This window comes from Myxocyprinus asiaticus, chromosome 14 (genome assembly GCF_019703515.2).
Source record: "Myxocyprinus asiaticus isolate MX2 ecotype Aquarium Trade chromosome 14, UBuf_Myxa_2, whole genome shotgun sequence".
NCBI classification, from domain to species: Eukaryota; Metazoa; Chordata; class Actinopteri; order Cypriniformes; family Catostomidae; genus Myxocyprinus; species Myxocyprinus asiaticus.
Window position 1 is genome coordinate 41,557,292 of NC_059357.1, and position 25,207 is coordinate 41,582,498.

At 38.8% G+C, this 25,207-nt stretch overlaps 1 protein-coding gene across 1 annotated transcript; it reads left to right on the forward strand.

The window, feature by feature from the left end:
* The first annotated feature begins 3,053 nt into the window (after nt 1-3,053).
* On the forward strand, nt 3,054-23,513 carry LOC127451174 (voltage-dependent calcium channel gamma-4 subunit-like). The gene is made up of 4 exons (XM_051715664.1): nt 3,054-3,454; nt 14,485-14,568; nt 14,705-14,845; nt 17,003-23,513. The coding sequence occupies exons 1-4, from the start codon at nt 3,232-3,234 to the stop codon at nt 17,521-17,523; spliced, it is 969 nt and encodes a 322-aa protein (XP_051571624.1). The 5' UTR covers nt 3,054-3,231; the 3' UTR covers nt 17,524-23,513.
* The last annotated feature ends 1,694 nt before the right edge of the window (nt 23,514-25,207 follow it).

Here is a 25,207-nt window from a genome sequence, read left to right on the forward strand (position 1 = left end):
TATCTATCTGTCTATATATCTATCTATCTATCTAAAGAGACTAGATTTTTACTATTGCCTGTCTGTCTATCCGTCCATCCGTCCATTTGTTTGTCTGTCTGTTCATCCATCCGTCTGTCCATCCATCCGTCTGTCCATCCATCTGTCTGTCTATCTATCTATCTACAGTTGCAATCAAAATTATTCAACCCCCCCAAGACAGTAAGGATTTACAAAGGTAAGCTTTTCTGATGACCCAGAATATTTTTTACTTTACATCTATATCAGTTGAGTGACACATTCAAAGTCATAGTGTGAATATATAACCTAATATTTCGAAATAGCAGGATTTTTTAAAAATACAGCCATGTCATAATTTTTCAACCCCTACTGCATGTAGCTGTTTCTTAAATATCTAAGGCTACACAAGTAATTGTTTTAAAACAAAATTAAGTCATCAATCTGCAATGGCACTTATTTAAGTTTTAAAATGTAAGTTTAGCGTTGTAAGCAAAAATGTATTTCTATGCAAAAAATGCAATTAAAAATAAGCTGTCTCAAAAGCTAATAGAGGAGATTATTTCATTACACAAGAAAGGTCATGGCTAAAAGTACATTTCCAAGGCACTTCAATTTCCAGTAGATAAAGTTGGCAGCACCATTCATACATTTTTTAAATATGGTACAACAGCAACTTTTTTGGGTGTGGAAGAAAGCAAAACTTCACCAAGCGAAATGTTGAATTAAATATTCAAGAAGTTATAGGAAGTAATTAGGAAAGACCTGTGGAGTCCTGGAAGAAGGTTTTACAGACATATGACACTAAACTGAAAATGAGTTTTAGACCCATGGGTCAGTGGTACGTCTGGAGTAAGATGACAAGGTGATGACAAGAACGACACCATCCCCACAGTTAAGCATGGAGGTGGGTCAGTCCTGTTATGGGGGTGTTTTGCGGCTGCAGGAAACGGTTATCCTGACTATGTGACTGACACCATGGATTCTTTCAGGTATCAGGCCATTTTGGCATGAAAAATGTGATGCGTTCAGTGTGTAAACTGAAGCTCGGTGATCACTGGACTCTCCAGCAAGACAATAACACCAAGGATACATCCAAGTTGGCTAAAATCTGGTTCAGGGATGGGTCGTGGAATGTCCTGGAATGGCCCTTTCAGTCCATCATTAAAATCCCATTGCAAACCTTTGTAGGGATTTCAAGGAAGCAGTGGCAGCACAGAAACCAAAGAATGTCAATGAGCTGGAAGCTTTTGCTCATGAGAAATGTGTAAAAATTCTAATAGAGAGGTGTCCGAAGCCTGAGAACACTTACCTGAAACATTTATTTGCTGTTATTAAGGATAAAGGATGCTCCACAAATGATTGACTTTGGGGGTTGAATATTTTTGACATGACATTTGTGGAGAGAGTTAGTTATTTTTTATTTTAAAATTTGGGTAAACTGAACTCTTTGTTCTCAAAATCACTCAAATGTGTATTAAAAACTTACTTTGACTGTTTACTGAGGTTTTAGTTGATTTAATTCACATCACCAGAATGTATTAATGGTCAGAGGGGTTGAATAATTTTGATTGCAGTTCTATCTGTCTGTCTGTCTGTCTGTCTGTCTGTCTGTCTATCCATCTAAATATCTATCTATCTGTCTGTCTATCTATCTATCTGTCTGTCTGTCTGTCTGTCTATCCATCCATCTGTATATCTATCTATCTATCTGTCTGTCTGTATGTCTATCTATCTGAATATCTATCTATCTATCTATCTATCTATCTGTCTGTCTGTCTGTCTGTCTGTCTGTCTGTCTATCCATCTGAATATCTATCTATCTGTCTGTCTGTCTATCTATCTATCTGTCTGTCTGTCTGTCTATTTCTCTGTCTGTCTGTTTGTCTGTCTATCCATCTGAATATCTATCTATCTGTCTGTCTGTCTGTCTGTCTATCTATCTATTTCTCTATCTATCTATCTGTCTGTCTATCTATCTATCTATCTGTCTGTCTATTTCTCTATCTGTCTGTCTGTTTGTCTATCTGTCTGTCTATCTGTCTATCCATCTGAATATCTATCTATCTATCTGTCTGTCTGTCTGTCTGTCTATCTATTTCTCTATCTATCTGTCTGTCTATTTCTCTATCTGTCTGTCTGTCTATCTATCTGTCTGTCTGTCTATCCATCTGAATATCTATCTATTTATCTGTCTGTCTGTCTATCCATCTGAATATCTATCTATCTATCTATCTGTCTGTCTGTCTGTCTGAATATCTATTTATCATCTATCTATATATCTATCTATCTGTCTGTCTGTCTGTCTATCTATTTCTCTATCTGTCTGTCTGTCTATCTGTCTGTCTGTCTATCTGTCTGTCTGTCTATCTATCCATCTGAATATCTATCTATCTATCTATCTGTCTGTCTGTCTGTCTGTCTGTCTATTTCTCTGTCTGTCTGTTTGTCTATCTGTCTGTCTGTCTATCTATCCATCTGAATATCTATCTATCTATCTGTCTGTCTGTCTGTCTATATATCTATCTGTCTATCTATCTATCTATCTATTTCTCTATCTGTCTGTCTGTTTGTCTGTCTGTCTATCTATCATCTGTCTGTCTATCACTCTTTCTGCTACAGTATATATACTGTATATTACTCCAAATTTGCTTATATAGTCTTTGTAAATTAAGTTCAGCAATATCTTGCATAGATTCAATCATTTTGTTATGATTGTATAATATAAACAGTGGCTTTATTTAATGCGTTTTAAAAGTGTCAAACCTTAGTTATTTGCTTCGCCATGTCTTTTGTCTGTTTTATGCTTTATGTGATGTATTGTTTAAAAATTCATTTAAAAACTCCAGTATTTCCCATCATCATCAAGAGAGCATCTAATTCTTAAGGCCATGTGTGTTTCTCATTGGTTCGTGTGACTGAAGGTGGAGTTTTGAGATCGCTTTTCCAAATCAGAGCCATTTGAGTTTGGAAAAGAGGGATTTGGTTACAGGAATTGGAGTCGGTGATGCTCAAAACTCAAAATAAACCATAGAAAGCAAATATGATGGGTGAACTCAGATGGGCGCAGTTTATGAACAGCAACTTGTGGAGGAGAAGCGCTCAAGTTTCTTAACGCGCTTGTGATCAGACCGACAATCTGAACAAAGCGGCGCAAGTGGACGCCAAATCATGACGCGCGACTGTGTTTGAACAATGTGTGGATTATTGTTGTCATTACTAATATGAGTGGCCATGGCGTGGTGTGACCGTGGGATTCAGATGCTGCTGGCCACCGTCGGTGCTTTTGTGGCGTTTAGTTTGATGAGCATCGCGATCGGTACCGACTATTGGCTTTATTCTCGGGCTTATATCTGTAATGTCACCAACATCACCACGGACGAGACGCAGACGCAGCCCAAGAAGGTCCGCGGAGATCTCACGCACTCCGGGCTGTGGAGGATCTGTTGCATTGAAGGTACCATGTGTTTTTTGTTTTCTTTTGTTTTGTTTTATATCACATATCATTCTTTATTAGACTTTTCTTTCTTTCTTCTTCTTCTTCTTTTTTAAGAGAGAGAACTCATAGGTTGATTGTGGCTTTGTCTTCAGACAATGAAGTCTGGTCGTGTTGGAAAGCTTTTGTTTCTTATCTGCATCCAAGTGAGCTCAGAAATAACAGATGTAGCTCGAAAGGGATGAAGATGTTGGAGTAAAGAGCGTATTTGACAATGTGATTTAGTTAAAGTGACTGTAATTAGCATGAAAAAGGAGTTTAACCTACCTGGAGACACTCCAAGAAGACCAACATCACCTTTTCCTTCCCAAAACTGGCCTTCGCAAAATGAGATATCTTTAACGCCTCAGCTGTTTCTCCTAAAGATCAATACAATTAAATGGAGTCTTTAGAAGGAATTTTGCTTAGGAATTTTAGGAGAAACATCCAAGACAACGTTGATTCATAAATTAAACCTAACACCATCATACACTCACTCTTAAGTTGTTCTAAAACCTGTACCACTTTATTTCTTTAGTGAACAGGCAGAATTTTCTCAGTCACCATTCACTTTCATTGTATGGAAAAAAAAGATGCAATGGAAGTGAATGGTGACTGAGGCTTTTACCCTGCCTAAGTTCTCCTTTTTTGTTCCACAGAAGAAAAAAAGTCATACATGTTTGGAATGCGATAAGGGTGAGTAAATGATGGCAGAATTCTCATTTGGGGTGAACTATCCCTTTAATATAACTCAGCATTCACTTGGAAGGACCGAAAATGATTTCCATTTCTCTGACATCAACAAGTTTCTTAAATGAACAAAAAGGCATAATCAGTACAAAGATTCTCCTCATAAGCCTCCTCCTTCATTCATGTCTTTCTTGCATTTGATGCTGTTGCTTGGAAACAATATGTCTGAAATCGCTATGGTAACGTGGCCAATGTTTTAAAAATAGATGAATCTGTTGCTTCTTGCCGTTGTCCATAGAAAAGAAAAAAAAGGACGGACAGAATAGAAAGAGACAGAAAGAGAGACAATCACACAAAGTACTTGTGTATTAATTCAAAAGACTGAGTTTTTTCCCCCTACGCAATTTTGTCTTTGAGGTACTTTGGCTCAGATAGACAGACTGGTTACATGTTTGCGTACACAGGCTAAACACGGACATCACAGGTGACGAATATTGGCAACTTACAAATGGTCCTTTCTGAAAGTGTAACGATAACATCTTCAGGCTTCAAACTAAGGGAAAATCAACAGTTTTGTCTTTTACAATCAAAAAAATAGTCGACACCGGAAATTAACCAGTACATACTTAGTCAGTTGTCATTTTATAATGTGAAAAGTACTGATGACAGTGTATTCACCCAGAGAAATAAAGCAGCATCAGATATATGTACAAAGGGAATGAATGAATGTGCAACAGCCTCCTTACAGCACTTTTCCTGCTGATTTCCAAAACCAAGAGGGTGGTGACCACAGTATGCCATCTTGTTAATTGTTTATTTAAATGAACATTAGCTGTGTCCCAAACTGCACACTTCTGCACTATTCTACACCATTTTGTAGTGTAAGTAGTGCGAGTAGTACGTTTACACTGAAAATGCAGCAAAAAGAATTGTACTTTAATTCACTTTTTCAACCTTCAAAACGGATTGTGGAATGTTGGACACTTCATGCACTCATCACATGCGGCTTGCCATCAAGGGGCGGAGTTACCTGTCTGCGCTGCTGGTCTGACAAAACAGTTGTAAACAGGGGCAGACTGGTCATAGGGAGAACCAGAACTTTTCTGGTGGGATGGCCGCAAAACAGTGCCAAACGGGCAGTGATGAACTGAAACGGGCTGCCGAGTTATGCCGAACAGACCGCGACTGGCTGAAGAGGGCCGCGATATGCAGAAAAGGACAGCGAACCTGTGTGAATTCTAGAGACTGTTGTGTGTGAAAATTCCAGGAGATCAGCAGTTACAGAAATACTCAAACCAGCCCATCTGACACCAACAATCATCTGTTCGATTATCTAATCAGCCAATTGTGTGGCAGAAGTGCAGTGCATAAAATCATACAGATACGGGTCAGGCGCTTCGGTTAATGTTCACACCAACCATCAGAATGGGGAAAAATTTGATCTCAGTGATTTGGTCCGTGGTATGATTGTTGAGTATTTCTGTAACTGCTGATCTCCTGGGATTTTTACACACAACAGCCTTTAGAATTTACTCAGAATGGTGCCAAAAACAAAAAACATCCAGTGAGCGGCAGTTCTGTGGATGGAAACCCATTGTTGATGAGAGAGGTCAACAGAGAATGGCCAGACTGGTTCGGACTGACAAAGTCTATGGTAACTCAGATAACCACTCTGTACAACTGTGGTGAGAAGAATATAATCTCAGAATACTATTCTGAGATGCGGGTTGGCGCTGTTTTGGTGGCACGAGTGGGACCTACACAACATTAGGAAGGTGGTTTTAATGTTGTGGCTGATCGGTGTGTGTGGGTGTGTGTGTGTGTGTGTGTGTGTGTATATATATATATATATATATATGTGTGTGTATACACTGATGAGCCAAAACATTATGACCATCTGCCTAATGTCCTGTTGGTGGTCTGCGTGTCACCAAAACAGCGCTGACCCACCAAGGCATTGAATCTACAAGACCCCTGAAGGTGTCCCGTGGTATCTGACATCGAGACATTAGCAGAAGATCCTTCAAGTCCTGTAAATTGTGAGGTGGAGCTGCCGTGGATTGAACTTGATGGTCCAGCACATCTCACAGATATTCAGTCGAATTGAGATCTGGGAAATTGGAGGCCAGGGCAACACCTTGAACTCTTCATCATGTTTCTCAAACCATTCCCCAACAATGTGTGCAGTGTGGCAGGGTGCATTATCCTGCTGAAAGAGGCCACTGCCTTCAGGGCATACCACTGCCATGTAGGGGTGTACCTGGCCTGCAACGATGTTTAGGTAGGTGGCACGTGTCAAATTGACGTCCACATGAATGGCCGGTCCCAGGATTTCCCAGCAGAACAATGCCCAGAGCATCACACTCCCTCCACCGGCTTGTCGTCTTCCCACAGTACATCCAGGTGCCATCACTTCCCCAGGTAAACGGTGCACACGTACACGGCCGTCCACGTGTTGTAAAATAAAATGGGACTCATCGGACTAGGCGACATTTTTCCACTGCATCAAGGTCCAGTTCCGACGCTCACGTGCCCATTGTAGGCACTTTTGACGGATGACAGGGGTCATCATGGGCACTCTGACCGGTCTGCGGCCACACAGCTTGATATGCAGCAGGATGCGATGCACTGTGTGTTGTGACACATTCCTCCCGTAACCATCATTAAAATCTTCTGTGACTTGTGCCACAGTACCTGTGTCTCGCGCATCAATAAGCCTTGGGCGCCCAACACCTTGTCGCTGGTTTGTGGTTTGTCCCTCCTCGGACCACTGTCGGTAGGTGCTCACCACTGCTGATCAGAAGCACCCCACAAGCCTTGCCGTTTCAGAGATATTCAGACCCAGTCATCTGTCCATAACAATTTGGCTCTTGTCAAAGTCACTCAGGTCTTTACTCCTGCCCATTTCTCCTGCATTCAACACGCTGACTACGAGAACTGATTGTTCACTTACCATCTAATCACATAGGTAAATACTACTCACATTTTCTTTCTTTAATGATCTTGTTTTTGAGTATAGAAAATTATATTTCTGTTTCTGTATATTGCTTCCCCCAAGCAATCAGACTTCTGAACTCTTGATCTCTCACAATCAATATACATCAGCACTGCACTTTATTACTCTTACTCTTATATCTCACACCGGACTGTCATAAATTATATTATTATTATATTATATTCTCTCTTAACAACTTACTATCAACCGACAGCCTGAATGTCAACACAGTACAGTACAACCTACTGTACATTTTATATATACTATATATAATTTTTTAATGTATAATGTGTGTTCTATATTGTGTGTATTGTATACTGTACATTGTATTTTATTATTTGTATATTGTGTTGTGTGTAATTATGTGTATATTAGATTTTAAATTGTGTTGTAAATCTGATGTTTATTGTAAATTGGTATATGTCTTATCACTGTCATGACTACTATGTTGCTTGGAATTTCACACACTATTGCACTTGTGTATATGGTTGCGTGACAATAAAAGTGATTTGATTTGTATAGTGGCATCTGTTGTGGATGTTGAGCTGTAATGAAAACTACATTAAGCTGAAAAGTAAACTAATCGAGTGTTATCAAAACAAATAAAATATGATTTATTTGCACAAACAGGTCCAAAAAATGAGGCCTAGCAAGAGTGTCTGCTTCCCTCAGTCTGGCTACAGCATTGATTAGAAATCACTGAACTGGTTTTATTGCTGGCTATACTGCAGCTCAGCCACATATTCTCACATTTTCTAAAGAAAATTCGAGTGGTGCTTGCCCATACAAAACTGGTGCTTTTCAAGAGAGTGGATGTATGAGCCTAATATTTGACTTAAGTATGGCAAAATGTACTTTTGTGTGGTGTCAAAAATGTTCTCAAACTACTACTAAACAGCTACATTTCTTAATGAAAATAATTGGCTAAACTCATTATTTACAAAGGTTGGAAAATTTATTTACATTTAAATGTAATTAATTTAGACTCAACCCACCTTTTCTTTAAAAATCAAGGTTACAGTGAGGCACTTACAATGAAAGTGAATGAGGCCAATTTTAGGAGGTTTTAAAGGCAGTGAAGCTTATGATTTTATAAAAGCACTTTCATTAATCTTTTGTTAAAACTCATGAATTATTTGAGCTGTAAAGTTGTTTACCAGGATTAAATTATCATGGCAACAAAGTTGTAAAATTGGATATGCTTCACACAGAAATGGTATGCGATTTGATCACACTAAAATCATGTTAACATGCATATTATGTATGAGCTTAATCTGTATTGAACCCGGAATATTTCTTTAAGTGTAACTTTAAAAGGGTCATAACATGCCTTTTTTAAAAATTATTATTTAAAAATGTTCCTCGAGGTTCACTTATAAGATTAGTAACGTTTTTTGCACAAAAAAAAAGGTCATATATTTGTTAAACATGATAATTTTTCACCCTTATTTTGTGACCCTCTGTCAGAAACATTTGATTTTAGTGCTGCTTCTCCTTTAAGACTTGACAGTAAATGCCCACTGATTCTGCCCAGTGTTCTGATTGGCTCTCTGCTCTTGATTGACCTGCTGTCTCTTCTGGTTATCTTACTGCTCACCGTTACTGGGCGGGCTACGGAAGTGATTAAAGGGAAAGTAGGCATTGATGTGTTGTTGTGCAGATAGTCAGACATTTTTTCATCTGTTAAAATGTGTTTTGGCCCTGTGGCCCAACTGATAGTGTGTTGAGTCAGTTGCATGAGAGATCTGAGATCTCTTCCTATGTTTAAAACTAGCAAATGTGTTTGGATAATCAGTGATGAGTGCAATTCGGGGGTGCCCTCTAAGATAACATTTTAACTCCACTGATGGATAGATTTAGGGCTAAAAACAACTCTATTAAAACTCTTTTGGTGCTACTATGTGGACATTTCACCCCAAAACTGGAGCTCACATGTGCCCTTACGTTCAAACTTCCTGCTTTGGCCAATATATTCATTTTTCATGCGTTAGCGTGATGATTAACACGATGTCCACATACATGAATTTTGGGTCATTATTCCCTCAAAAGTTGAAAAAACATGTAAGTTATTTTGAATAACTTTCAACAATAACACATGTCGGTAATTTTGCTTCATTTAATACACATTTTTATATTTTATTTTGTTATCATTGTACAATACAGTTCTGTTCATTAACATTAGTAAATACATTCCTATATTCACTGTTCATTTTCACATTGAGAATCAATGGGTTCATCCAAAATCTGAAAAATGTTGCTTTCAGAGGATTTATATGGAGTTAGGATGAAAATAAGGTGCATTTCGAACTGTTCTGAGACCAGTGCTGACAGACAGCACTCTGGAGGTTAAGTCATTCACTAAATAGGGAGCAAGGGAGCATCCTTTAGATTTTCTAAAATGCCAAGGGCATTCAATCCAAACTTCCTATCAAAAGTTCAGTTTCAGGCTGCAGATGATGTTTGGACCACTCAACATGTTTGGCAGACATGTGTTAATGGTAATCAGTACATAGATTCAGAATTTATAATGTATAATTTTATTTTAACATGGTTGGCAGTGATTGGATGATGCTGGCCATTACTTGGATCAGAATGAATTATGCTCATTTCTGATGTAATGTCTGTAACATCAAAAACATGAATAACCAACACTACTGGAAACATAATAAACAATTTAATGAAAAAATCTTTCTATATCTTGGTATTATTTAACATTTCACTACTTAGTCCCACTGTCCACATATGTGGACATTAATTTTTAGGAAAACTATTTGCTTTAGAAATTATTATTATTTGCTTGTTTATTAGGTGCTACTAGTTATAAATCAAAAAGGGAAACGGAAAATGCACACAGCAGTCACGCTCGGGTCTCAGGAGATTAAAACATGGTAGCTGGTTTCTAGCTGGTCTAAGATGGTCATGAGCTGGTCGACCAGCTACCATGTTCCAAAGACCAGCTTGACCACCTTGAGCTGGCATGATGAGAGAATTATAATTTTTTGGGTGAACTGTCCCTTTTATGCTAGGGTGTTCTGGGTGGTTGCTTACTGGGCCAAGTCCAAAATGCCCATCCCCAAGTCTCTATGATATTCTGGTCCAGATATGGTTTAGGTCTATAGGAGTCTTTGCCCAGACAAAGTTGTTTTTTTTTTATATCACTTTTGTAATCAATGTTCCCAAGAAAGACAGTCTTGTTCTGTCTCCATATGGATAGATTTGAGATGACAAATAAGGCAAGCCAAACAAAAGCACACTGCCCTAAAATGCAATGCCATGATTGGTTTAATCTCTCAACAAGGCATATGATTGGCTTTGCCACTATAATGATTCACTATAATGACAAAATGCATGCTTCAGGCAGCTCAAGGCGTGGAATGTGGCAGCTGTTTCCTCGCAATGCCCAGTGGGGATGTGGGTTTGGAAGGCAGGAGGGGTGTTTTGGCATTGGGGGAAGAGTAGTGTGCTGCTGTATTAAACCACAATGAAGATGTCAAAGGCATCCTTGGAGACATTATGGAAATCAGATTGTTGGATCAGATTTGAGGTTGCCATGGAGAAGACGATGAGCATTGTTACCTCCAGGCAGGCCGGAGGGACAGAGCGCTTGTTTCCCTCTCTCTCTCTTGCTCTCACTCTCCGATGTGTCTTCATATCAGTCAAGCGAGGGTCTTTATTTTGTCTTTATGAGGCTGGTTGCAGTTCTGTCACTGGGCCAATCTGAGCAGCTCTTTACCTGAACTTCTATGTTCTTATTAAGAACTGGTTACATTTTGTAAAACATACTAGAACCATATTTTCATGGTTTTCGATTAGGTTGGGAGCTTGCAGTCAATTGAATGTGATGAGACAGAAAGACTGGACGAAATAATACAAAGATAATCAGTAGACAACACGTCTTTTTTGCGATGACCATGTACAAATCCACACAACATGACCAGTGTAGTCTGAATCACAAAGAAATTACTCTTGTGAGCCGATTCTTTAAATGGATTAATCAAGAGATTCACAAATAACTCCCGATCTCATGAGTTTTCGTTTTTTTTTTTTATTCAATCTATAGACTTTCTGAATCTGTTGAAGTGATACTTGAGCTAATCTGTGAAAACAACAACTGTCAAAATTAACGAGTTAACGTATGCAATTAAATTCAAATGTTTAACATGCACATTTTTTAAACCCCTTTTTTCTTCATATTCAGTTATTGAACAGCACAAGTTAACCCCATTGCTGATGGATATTATTAAACAATCTTTGTCACAAGGGGTTTCAAGGAGAGGTCATGACCCAGGAACAAGATATAATGCTTTATTATTGACCAATGTCACAGGTGTTTACTCCGCTTTGAGCTGTACATCATCACAGTGTAACTGTCATACATATAGTTATAAAGACATATTGTTATATCGTGTTTCCTGATTGTTTAAGGTGATTAAAGGTCTCACTAAAATGCTGCTTTTAATTTGTAAGAATGCATGTATACGAACTTGAAGTCCATGAAACAGTGTTTGCATCTAATTTTACTTTCGTAATGTGACATATTTCTGAGTGAAAAAGGATATTCAATGAGGAAAAAAATATTTAGAGCGGGACTTCATTTTATCCATTGGGAATTAATAAGATAGTGAAAAGAGGTTTTCTATGACAGATTTGATGCATTTGTCAGATGTTTTTATCCAAGCAATTTAAAGTGCATTCAAGGTTTACATTTTATCAGTTTGTGTGTTCCTTGTGAATCAAACCCAAAATGTTGGCTTTGCTAGCACCATGTTCCGCCAGTTGAGCTGCCAGTGAAGCTACAGGAAGAGGGCTTGGTGATGTCAGCCAAAAAGGAAAGTTGTTTCAGCTGGAGCAAGTGCAAGTTAATACATTTTGATGAAATATTACAAAGCAAAACTTTGTTTCTTTGGAATTGCATGCACTGATTAATTGTTTACAATAAGACCAGGAGCAAATATTTAGAAAGTACACCCTAAAAATGGGTCATCACTTACTCACCCTCATGCCATCTCAGATATGTATGACTTTCTTTGTTCTGCTGAACACAAACAAAGATTTTTAATAGAATATCTCAGCACTGTAGGTCCATACAATGCAAGTTGGTGATCAGGCCTTTTAAGCTCCAAAAAGCACATAAAGGCAGCTGCAAAAAGTAATCCAAAAGACTTCAGTTGTTCAGTCCATATCTTGAGAAGCAATATAAGTGTGGGTGAGAAACAGATCAATATTTAAGTCCTTTTTACCATAAATCTCCACCTTTGACCAACACCAACCAGTAGGCAGCTAAATATCAATGTGAAAGTGTAGATTTAGAGTAAAAAAGGACTTAAAATGTATCTGTTTCTCACCCACACCTATCATATTTCTTCTGAAGACATGGATTAAACCACTGGCATATGGATTACTTTTACGCTGCCTTTATGTGCTTTTTCAAGCTTCAAAATTATGGTCACCATTCACTTGCATTGTGAGGACCTACAGAGCTGAGATATTCTTCTAAAAATCTTTGTTTGTGTCCAGCAGAAGAAAGAAATGCAAACACATCTGGGATGGAATGAGTGTGTGAAAATGTAGAGAATTTTCATTTTTGGGTGAACTATCCCTTTAAGTATACGATTATATTTCACATATTTATATACTAAGGTATTTTCATGGTACTCCAAGGCTTTTTTTTTTTAAAATACAATATTTTTATCATGGTACATATCCAGAAAACCATTGTAGTACCATGGCACATGCTCAAAAACAAACAAAAAACATAATGCCATGGTATTTTTTGCAAGTGTTTATAGGCTAAATATGTGGCATAGTGTTTCAGGTTTAAAATCCATATTTTTATGTATCATTCTTTTTTTTTAAGATGTCTTTTTTTACAATGACTACACTAGAAAACATGCCCCACTTTCTCAGACCTATTTAATGCTAATTAAATTTCGCCTTTTTTAACACTAGACCCAATTAATGGCATGCTGGGCCACACAAAAGCTGTGTCACAAGAAGTAGACTTCACCTGGAACTGAGGGAGGGTTTACAGTGTGTCTCTGTATGATGAACTGTACGTATGTTAAGAACATTTATCTCCTCGTTTTAAGTCAACATTAAATCAAAATGGAATAGTTTACTTCAGTCATGACAACTCTGTGTGAAAATTGATATAAGTTGGTTGGTTTGATCTTGGCAGACTAGATCTGCTTATGCTGCTGCTGCTGCAGAGCAAGTACGATGACTTGCTACTGCTACACATACTCAGACACACTGTGTTGAGGGTGTATGACATACATTAGACAAACATACAATCCCCTGAAGCAGATCTAGACAAATGGTGCTGGGGTGAAGGAGGGTTTCAGAGAGAAAATTCTTGTAGAACGCTGCAGTAAAACCAGCTTGCCTGCAAACAACTGAAGGAATTTAATTTACATAGTATGCAAGTTAGATTGGCCTATAGAGTGTGCACACTTGGCCTTGTGAACAATTGATCAGTGCAAGTTATTACAAACAAAAAATGTTTTTGCCTTCATAATCTTTTATCAAAATGCTATAATAATGCTCCACTTCTGAAACGATTTTAGACACTATTTAGGCATTGTTTTAGGGTAATGTTAAAGGTAATGCAGGTAATGCAGGTAATGCAGGTAATGTTAAAGGTAACCCCCCTTAAAAGTGGGTGCTTGTAGATTTTCAAAGGGGAATAATCCTTCATAATTCACTGCAAACTCACATTCAGGTATGGAAAGCCTACATTTTATAATCCAATCAATTTGTGATTCGTAGAATTTTTTCTTCACTTGAAAATGTCATATTATAGAAGTAAACTGGACAAAATGCTGTTTCGTTACTTCAAAGCATGCCACTGAACAATTCTAACAAAAGCTGCTTTTCCACTATCGGGCCAAACGGTCTTAGCACAGTGAGTAATGGTTCCAGTAGCATTTTCACTTGAGTACGGTTCGGCATGGCATGACTACAAACCGTTCTCGACCTGGAAAAGCTATCTTGTCCATGTTATACATTTTTGTTTTAACCGACTGCATTGAGTGACAGGACATTTTGTCAATCACTTGGTTTCTATTTCTGTGGTGTTGTGCTAGGGAGCCCCACCCACTGTGACATCTCATTGGTTCAAAATCACACTCCTCATATTCTTATTGGCTGAACACCATCTTGTGACATCGCATCTGTTCAGAACATGGTGTGAGGGTCAAAATCTCCGAATGTGTTATCTACTTCAAAACACAACAAATTCTTCTATACACAGGATGCTATGGATTAAGCTTGGTCATTCATTATGTCACCACTGCTCTTAAACTTAACTGGTTTCATCATTTTGTAGGTCTTAACAAAGGAAGTTGTTACCGAATCAATCATTTCCCGGATGATAATGATTATGACACAGACAGCTCAGAGTACCTTTTACGTGAGTGACTTTCTCTTCAGGAACATTACAGTGTTACTGTCTATTTCTCAACTGTTGTTTTTGTCATGCACCATTTGCTAACTCCAGTTAAAGTGACAGCCGTGTGGTTTGTGTGTGTATGTGTTTGAACACACAGGTATCGTGCGTGCCTCCAGTGTGTTTCCCATCCTCAGTACCATCCTGCTGTTGCTGGGGGGGCTGTGTGTGGGAGTGGGACGCCTCTACAGCAAGATGAACAACATATTACTCAGCGCAGGAATACTGTTTGTTGCAGCAGGTAAACATCGCTAACAAGCACACAAGGCCTTTCAAGTTAATAGAACACCATTAACATTTGACCCCTTTAAAAATTGTTTATATTTATTTAAATTGCACTTTTTTATGTAGTTTTATTATCATACCTAAAGTCCACTGATAATGTTAAGGTTTTTTGCACCAAAACATAATTTAGTAATATATGATTTTATGATAAATAATATATGAAACGCTCTGTCTTTAACGCTCGGTTTTGGCCTAAGCGGCTCCTTAAAACTTTACTGTAAATGCCCACAGTTCTGATTGGCTAACATTGTGCATCCCCTTGAAATCAGCCATATTTGAAACTCAATCGTAGAGAATGAACAACCCCGCAATATTATAAAAATAATTTCAGGGTTTACACATATGCACATCCAACACATTTCATCCGAATATATTAAACTGCTCATCTCAAGCACAACTGTTAACACTCAGCGCCATAAACTATCAAAGAGACATTTGAAATATTCATGAATGAAACGGTTTACTTACGTTTTTGATTGGGTCCAAGTGTTTTTAACTGCCCCATTCTTCAATAACAGTTCCTTTGCAAAGCTTGAATCGTATTATGACTGGTTCACAAGCAATCCATGCTAATAGCTGAAAAAACATACAATCTAGGCTGAAATAATCTGAAGACACATCCACATGATGCACACACATAGTCCAAAGCACAGTGTGAACTAGACGCGCACACACACAGCATCACATTGCCAAAAATGTATCAAAACGGTCAAAAACATCCTTCTAGCACGTTTTCATACACCAACAATAAAAAAATAGCACAAATGGGCAAAAGAACATGCCCATGATGCATTTGTGCTGAAAACAACAAGAGGCAGAGCAGCTGCAAGAAAGAGAATGACTCCTTTTCAGAGTTTTAACTTGACACCGTGTCTTTTAAAAGTGGCACAAGATATGTATCAAGCGGTCAAAGATGTCTGTCTAGAGCGTGAATGTATACAAAAATAGTCCAGATGGGTCCCCTTTGGTGTTCAGGAATAGTGAGGCCACAGTAGGCCAACGTCCTGCTGTCTCTCTCAGAGTATGAACTGAAGCGCCAGTGGGCGGGGCGAAGGGTGCGATGATGTGAAGTAGGCGTTGATGACCAAATGTTCCAGTACTCTGACATCGACCCCGTTCTGCTGAATTACCCTCTCCTTTCAGACATCTTTGCATCAATTCAAATGTGTTTAATTTATCCTTTGATGGAAACCCAGAAGGAATTCCGTTCACATAAACAATGGTCAGTGCAATTCAGAGGTTGCATTTTCCTATAAAATTACTTTTGGGATTGGGTTTAGGGTTTGGGGTTAATAAAAAAAATTTCTGCTGACTTTATTACACAATTTACAACTAAAAATGCAACTCGCTTTTGGCACCATTCTGTGGACGTTTCAGAAACTGGAGCTCACATGTGCTCATACATTTAACAACACATTTGGCTTCGGCCACTGGGGGCAGTGGTTTGAATTTCGGTAACTGCAGACAAATTTCAGTAGCAGAACTTTCAACCTACTCTTGCTGAATTCACAGTGATATCAGTCTGTTTAGCATGTTGCAATGATGTGATAGTTTAATAAGCAGAGGAAAACATAGCACACTGAATTTTAGGTAAATTATTCTATTTTTAAATTGTATTTATTATATTAATACTTTTCGGTATTAAATGAATTATAAGTATAGTTATCAACATTTATCTCACTTTGTCCACCCTTCTTGGATGGATTTTGTAATTGAGCTTGTCACAATGCATACTCTGCCTTTTCTGTGAAGAATAGCATTAGATGGAGAGTATTTGGCCATTGAAAGGTATCTGAGAATTAAAACTGTTCTGATATTGTATCTGAATCCCAAATCAGTGCAGTATAACCACAATACTACACACTTCATATCTGCACGTTCGTAAATTTATGAACCCTACTAAGGCTTGGCCCATGTAAGCATGTATTTATGCGCTAATTTAAATTAATTTCTATCAAACATTAAGCTTTGTTTTTAAGATTCAGAATGGTTTTCTATGATAACTGTAGAATGCTAGTCCATGCTCATGTTAACAAAGACAGGTTAGCATGAACTAGCAAGGCATGCAAGCTGTTTCCTTTACACTCTCTTGGCTCTGTTTTGTATCTTGCAGGTCTAAGCAACATCATTGGCATAATCGTCTACATCTCCAGCAATGCCGGCGACCCCAGTGACAAGCGAGATGAAGACAAGAAGAACCAGTATAACTACGGCTGGTCCTTCTACTTTGGAGCGCTCTCGTTCATCGTGGCAGAGGCAGTAGCCGTTCTGGCCATCAATATCTACATTGAAAAGAACAAAGAAGTACGCTTCAAAGCACGGCGTGAGTTCATCAAGTCTACCTCGTCGTCTTCACCTTATTCTCGCATGCCTAGTTTCCGTTACCGCCGACGGCACTCGCGCTCCAGCTCTCGCTCCACGGAAGCGTCCCGCGAGGCATCACCTGTGGGCATGAAGATGATGAGCTCAGTGCCTTTAGGAGAGATCAGCATGTACACGTTGACAAGAGACCCCCTCAAGTCAGGGACAGACAGCTCCTACAGCCCTGACCACGATTCTGGATTTCTCCAAGTGCACAACTGCTTTTCCAAAGACCTTAATGATGGTATAAATAGGAGGACAACACCTGTATGAGGGTACAAAGTGGAACGGAAGAGATAAAGATATGGCCATAATGAACAGGTAGCCAGCGGGGCTCAGTGGCCTGTGGCAGATGCCAGTGGAAGCGATACTCTTGGTGAAGCCAGTAAACCAATGATGTTTCTCATCGGGGAAGGAGAAACACTGTGTTAAGTAGGATGGGGTTTGGTCTCGAAGCTCAACTAACTTGGAACATGCTAATTCTTTTTTTCCTGTGTTGCTTTTTACAAATAAATGGAAATTCTCCAAAAGACTTAACTCTCATCGAAGGGCAAGACAAAAAAACGTGAAGTGGATGGTCTTTGGACAAGACGGCGAAGGGCTTAAAGTATCAGAACTTTAGTCAGTACAGTACCATACTCTTAATGTATACCACCATGAAAATGACTCTCAGTACATGAGATGGTGCTAACACTGGCTCACAGTTGAAGCCTTCCCCTCAGTGTGTGTTCAGTAGAAACCTGATTTGAATACTGAATGCCTTGCTTGTGTCAGATGTTTGTAGCCACAGTTGTCTAGCCCTATTCAGTGTGCCTATCAGCTTGGCAGTGTTAACTGCTCAGACTTACTTTGGAGCCTCTTTGAAACACATTTCATTGCTGTGAAAACTGTATTCCTCTGTTAGTGTTGTTGTAAAACATAAATATCAGTTGAATTAAAGAATATTAATTAGCACATTTTACTTTAGGAGATGTATGACTATCAGTTGCTTATGAAAACCCTACTGAAAAGAACAGCTTAGGCCAGATTCATTTTTGGTAAAGCCAGTTGATCAAAGGATGCTGGTTAAAGTCAACATGTCTTCAAGAAGTCATTGAGTGCTTTTCCACCATTGGGCCGAATGGTTTTCGTTGTGGAACCGTGCTGATCCGTACCGATCCAGGCTTTTTGGCACAGTTATGGTTTCTTTTTCCACTGCAGTGAACCGAATTCAGGATTGAACTGACTTGGCAAATGACCAATTATGTATACGGAATCATTAAAGAATGGAAAGCTTCCCCCAACCATGACACAAGCCCGGATCAGTCTGATTCTTAAAAAGGACAAAGATCCAAGTGAGTGTAAGTTACCGTCCAATTTCCCTGATCCAGCTAGATGTAAAAATTTTGTCAAACATTTTGGCTAACCGATTAAGTAAAGTTATGACATCTCTTATACATATAGATCAGGTGGGGTTTATTCGGGGCCGCAGCTCTTCTGATAACATTAGGCGTTTCATCAATATCATGTGGTCAGTGGCGAATGATCAGTCTCTGGTCACTACCATCTCACTTGACACCGAAAAGGCGTTTGATATGGTAGAATGGGATTATCTTTTTAAGATTTTGGAAATGTATGGGTTCGGGAGTACATTTATTGGTTGGATTAAGTTACTTTATAGACACCCTGTAGCAGCGGTACAAACAAATGGATTCATTTTAGATTATTTCACTCTGAACAGGGGCACTCGGCAGGGTTGCCATCTTTCCCCATTATTGTTCTGTCTTGAGCTGGAACCATTAGCAGCCGCGATAAGAAAGGAGGATGATTTTCCAGGGGTGATGGCGGGAGGTGTGGCGCATAAGCTTCTGCTTTACGCAGATGATATTTTATTATTTGTCTCTGACCCTACTAGATCTGTGCCTTGCCTCCACAGAATTATTAATTCCTTTTCCAAGTTCTCAGGATACAAAGTAAATTGGTCTAAATCCAAAGCTTTGTCTCTGACAGTGTACTGCCCAGTAACGGCCTTTTAGCTGGGCACCTTCCAGTGGCCCAAACAGGGCATTAAGTATTTGGATATTTTATTCCCAGCAAATTTGTCTGATTTAGTTGAGTTAATTTTAACCCTTTAATAAAAAAGGTTTTTGAGTGAAGTGGACAGGTGGGCTTCATTACATTTATCTATGATTGGGAAGGTTAATGTTATTAAAATGAACTGTATTCCAAAATTCAACTACCTGCTACAGTCACTCCCTATAGATGTCCCTCTTTCTTATTTCAAGCAATTTGATAGCATAGCGAAGTCCTTCATTTGGAATGGTAAGCGTCCCAGACTACATTTCAACAAATTACATAGGCCGATTGACAAAGTTGGGCTAGGCATACCCAAGAATTTGTTTTATTATTATGCATTCGGTCTCAGGCATTTGGCTCATTGGTCGCTTCCACCTGAAAGAGCCACTCCCTGGTTTTCTATTGAACAGGAAGTCCTTGCCCCTATTTCGCCATTGCAAAGCCTTTCTATCCAACTAACCGGTGAAGTTAAGTCACACCCCGTTATTACACATTTGCACGTGATTTGGACAAGAGTGGCCAGAGTATTTAATATGGACATTTAAATAAATGTTGCCTCAAGCATATGGCTGAACCCCAAATTGTGTATAAACAAGTTCCCTTTCTATTGGTCAGAGTGGATTGTGAGGGGGGTTACTACACTCGGCGACCTGTATGAGAGTGAAGTGTTGAGATCTTTTGAGAATTTGGGTCATCATTTTGGGATTCCCAGATCTCAGTTTTATAGGTATTTACAGCTGCGCCACATGCTCTGTACTGTTTTTGGGAGTAGCACACACCCCCCTAAGGCGGCAGGTGCTTTGGGAGAGGTGATTGCTGCTTTTGGAAAAGGTCATGAGGCATCAGTGTATTACTCCCTGCTAATTCAGAGTCTGGGGGATGGAGCTTTAACTTCTATCAAGAGATTATGGGAGAAAGATTTGAATTTGGTATTGGAGGAAGGAGTGTGGACTAGGATTCTAAAAAATGTAAAGTCTGCATCTACAGATAGTAATAGAGGGGGTTAGGTATTTGTTTGTAAATGTTTTTGCTTTTATTTGTTAATATATGAATCAATAAAAAAAAAAAAACATTTATATAAAAAAAAAAAAAAAAAACTTGTATTGAACCGAAAAAAAAAAGACCAATTATGAGTCGCAGCATCACTACAGGCATTTCACCACAATGGTTTACTGTCCTAAGTACGGTTACCTAACTGTGCAGAGAAATTCAGGCTATGAGCGGTTTGTGGAAAACTCAAATGGAAAACCTAATGGGATTGTTACTCACCATGCTCAGAACCGTTCGGCCGATTGTGGAAAAGTGCTTATTGTTGAACACCTCCGATTTTACTTCCTCAATGTGACATATTTTTAAGTGAAAAAGAGTATTCAATCATTTGAATCGGCGTTCAATACCAAAATGGATCCAAACCTGAATGTGAGTTTGCATTTAATTGTGGAGGACTACTCCCCTCCTAAAACACTGCCAGTCCCTGTTGGTTAAAACTTAAGTAGCCTTGGTGACATCATCTGAACAGGAAAGTCATTTCAGAGGTGGAGCATGTAATTTCAACTTTGATGAAATATTAGGCAAATAAACATTTTGCTTTAGAATAAGGCTGTGTTCAGACTGCCACAAAAAATCTGATTTTTTGCATAACCAGATTGTATCCAGATTAGTTTTTATAGACTGGACAGCAAAAAACCACATGAAATCGGGAGGTGGTTTCAAATGCTATTTAAATCTGATTTTGTTCAGATGCGTCTCAGTCCGGAAGTTCTGGCTGCTCTAATCGGATTTCAAATGGTCTTTTACGTCACTCTTAACGTGACACACAACAATGATGTCAAAAATCGGTGACGGAAATGCCGGAAGTATTCATAAGCCGGCCGTGACTGCTGCACGGAACATCACAATATTTTTTCACAGAGATTTTCTTGTGCGACAGAGGAGTTCTGCACCGCGACTGGACAGGGCACTTATTTAGAGAGCGAGATGATGCACCTCCATTTTTCCCGCATCTGTTTTGAAAGCATCATCACATGGGTAAGCCTGCGTTGTTACCAAAGCAACCCATGCAGATAGGTTGGTTATGTCTGAACGCGCAAATCTGATTTGATAACTTGCAATTAATAGTGCAGATAGTCTGCCTGAAAAGATCTGATTTGAGAAAAAATCTAATTTGCTTGCAGTCTGAACATAGCCTAACATGCCCCAATGAATCTAACAAAATACAAACAGTAAATAGGGTCCATTTTTGATTTCATGTTGACTTCAAGCTATTAAGAAGCCTGGTGGGGACACCAACACACCAGAACAACTTGATTAGGACCAGGGCCTAAAAACAACATGATGGTCACCAACTACAGTGGTCTTTTCAGCAGGGCAATACAGCTATACTCCACAAGCCAAGTTTTTACATCACATTGAATTATAAATGCCATTGATAGTCAGTCAACTGTCAGTAGCCTAACAGCCAGTGTTGTTGCTTTCTGTTGTGAATCACTCAAAGAGTTCCTCAGCCTTCATCTCCACAGAGGGGTTTAACCTCTACTTAAATGCTTGGTATTTGCCTGAATGTGGGTAAAATATAGCCACTCCTTCTCTTGAATTTGAGTGACGGCTGTGGTGCGTCTGAATGGTGCACCATTGGGGATCTGACATTGTGTGTCCAGTGATAAAAGGAGGGCTGAGAAATGTCGGCCATCCGGAAATGAAAGACCCATCAGCCCTGAGAAGCATTTCAGCGACTACTGATAAATATCTATGGCAAAGCAGTTTGAAAGACATCCGTGTGGCCTATCCAGCCCATCAGAAGACCATTCAAAGTGTCTTAGCCTCAACAGAGCCATATGCCTGGAATTTTCTTTGAGCCGACAGTATAACTACACCTCTATTTTGTTACTGGACGTTTTGCTCTCCCATCCCATGTTTCCGTGACAGGTCCTTTGTGAAAAGTCTATCCCCGCATCCAAATATGCTTACTTCCCTGCTATATAGTATGCAAATACAGTACATCAAATGAGTAGGATGTCAGAATCCGACTGGTTGCACTGTGAATTCAATGACAGTAGGTCAAATGTTCTACTGCGGAAATTGGTTTGTACTTACCGAAATTTTAACCACTGCCCCCAGTGGCCAAAGCTGGAAGTGCTCTTGAACGTATAGGCACGTGTGAGCTCCAGTTTTTAGGCGAAATATTTACAGAGTGGACCCATTGGACTTATAGTAAATGATGCAATACAGTTACCCCAACCCTAAACCTAACCGTCAATGGAGCAAAAATGCATCCTCCGAATCGCGCTCACCATTGTTTATGTAACGCAATTACTTCATGGTTTCCATGAGACCACAACCACTGTCCCTGAGTTAGGAAAAGGTAAACACATTTGAATAATACAAAAATGTCTGACGGGGAATGGCGCTTGTCAGTAATTTGGCATATTCAGAAACAATTTGAAAGATCAAATTCAATAGCGATGTCAGAGAACTGCGAGTTTTGAAGCTCTTTTCAAGTGTAAGTGCTATATATATATACCAAGAAAGTAGTTACTTGTGTTAAAAATGTACTTGTTTAACCTAACCAGAGTAAATTATTTTTGTGGTTGTTGTTATACATTCAGGTCACAGGACAAAGTCCACACTCCTGTATAAAGTATGTCCAGGAATGTATCTACCTGCATACTTACTCAACGTACTTTGTTAATGATCAAACAATAAGTTCTTCATCAAATGCAGAACATACTCTGAAAGTATGCGAATGCGGATGCAGCTTAACACTTTTCCCACTGCAATCCAAGAAGGCTCCAATATGTGTCACAGTGGTCAGTGTCATTAAAGGTGTTTCCTCACAAAAAGAGAGGTTGCAAATATATGTATATATCTGCTAAATATTTGATGAAATTGAAGCATTTACAGCTACCTTTGTTTAGTGAGCCATTTTGACATGAGCTTTCAAGCCATGGCTGTTTGTAGAATGGTGTATGGTGGGTAGATGTAAATGTTTGCATGTTTTTCTCTAACCCATTGACTTTATGTGCTTTTAACAGTATTATTAACAGGATGATTCACTGCCAAGCATCATTCACTATAAATACCTGTAATGTTCTCTCTGTTCATGGAAGGTGTTTTTCACTTCTGGTTTTCTTGATCTGCTAATGTTGTTCTTAGTATTTCTCTGTATCTCTAACATTGTCGACATATTGCTGCTCACATAAATAAAGTAATTTGGGGTATGTTGTGTCACTCATGCATATATGCTTTGTTATGTGACTAAAAAGTACAGCCCAGCAGCTGTATGTATTTGCAAAACAAAGAACAAAGTTATAAAGGTTATTTGTTATTTAAAATGAATCCAAAGGCTTGACATATTTTGAGGGCTTGACAGATCATGTGACAGGTAGTTGAATGCAAGCTTCCATTCTCACCTAGCCTTCACATGTGTTAGTCTTCCTGTGCGAAAATGTGAGGATTGTTATATACTAAATAACAGGCAAAAATGTCAGTGTTTCGAAATTTTTTTTATACAATCCAGTTACATTAGCTTCCTTTCTAGAACTAGGAACAATGAATTGTATGAATGCTTTGAATATATGTTAAATCAGTTGTGCACACATCTCTAGGAAAGCGATATCCACTAAAAGAGTAAGGATACCTAAAATGCAAGCGGTCAAAAGTTGTTGGCTACAATTGATGTATGCTTTCCAAATTGCCCCCTGTGACAGAAGCTGGAACTACAGTGATTCATGTCCACATTTCCCTGTGACGCACTTTGCAAGACTTGAGCAAACATTACATAAATGAAACATTTGAGTGGATGTGACAGTACTGAGACCAAAAACTGTGTTGTTTCACTTCTTTGAATGGATGTTTTTTATAATCTAAATCTGCCTTTGGTCTCAAATCACAACCATGTGGGAACATCTCTACACTCATATTTCAGTTTGCCTATTTACATGAAGGAAAATTATTATTCTATATCATGAAATCCCTATTCTCCAAAGGTACAGTAGAATGAACTTTAGCAAGCCTGTCCGTGACCTTGCCAATGACTTGTTTGCCTCCATCCTGTCTAATGACCCTCATTAACAGACCGTTTACTCAATATTAAGAAATTAGTGTATCTGAATTGCCCTGATCAGCTCCGTTCTGCCACGCTATTGCCCATCCAGTGTGTGGCACAGATTTAAGCTGATGGGGAAATTGTACAAACCAATTTGGTATGCAACAGTTCAATTTTCAGTGACCTTTATGGAGATGACCCTGAGGGCTTGGGTAATCTAATTTAGCATGAATAATATTGCTTGTTATTGGGAAATGCATACCTCCTCCACTGGTTTGCAAATAATCGAAACCAATCAGAATTGTCTTTCCGTTTGGACACTCATGCATTTAAAAGAATCAAATTATTAACCATTTATTTTGTATTCAGAGTAGGCTAATGAAATGCTGGAGACAAGATGAGATTGATTTTGCATTATGACTGTCATGTACTTTTGTCGTGCTCAAGGACTGTTATTTGTTGTTTGTTTGTTTTTTTTAATTTTCAATGAGTCTCAAAACAGATTTTTTAATGCCGATATTAGCATTACAATTTAAGTGACTTGAAATGAGTCAGGTGGCAGATCAGCTATAAGGTGCATTGTGCCACTTATTGTACCATGAATTTTCATGACAAATATTCATTAATTTCTTTTTGGTTTGAAAGAGCTATTTATCAGCTATTGGCCTTACTTTTTTGGTGTGAAAGAGCCTAAACAGGCAAGACACGATGTCCCGTTCACACTGTCAGCGATTTTGTTGCTAGATGTCACTAGTGGGCATTCCTACTGCTGCTGCTCTAACGTCATTGGTCGGTTGCACAACTGACCATAGCTGTAGTAAATCTGATAACAGGTTAGATATATTGCAGGTAAAACTA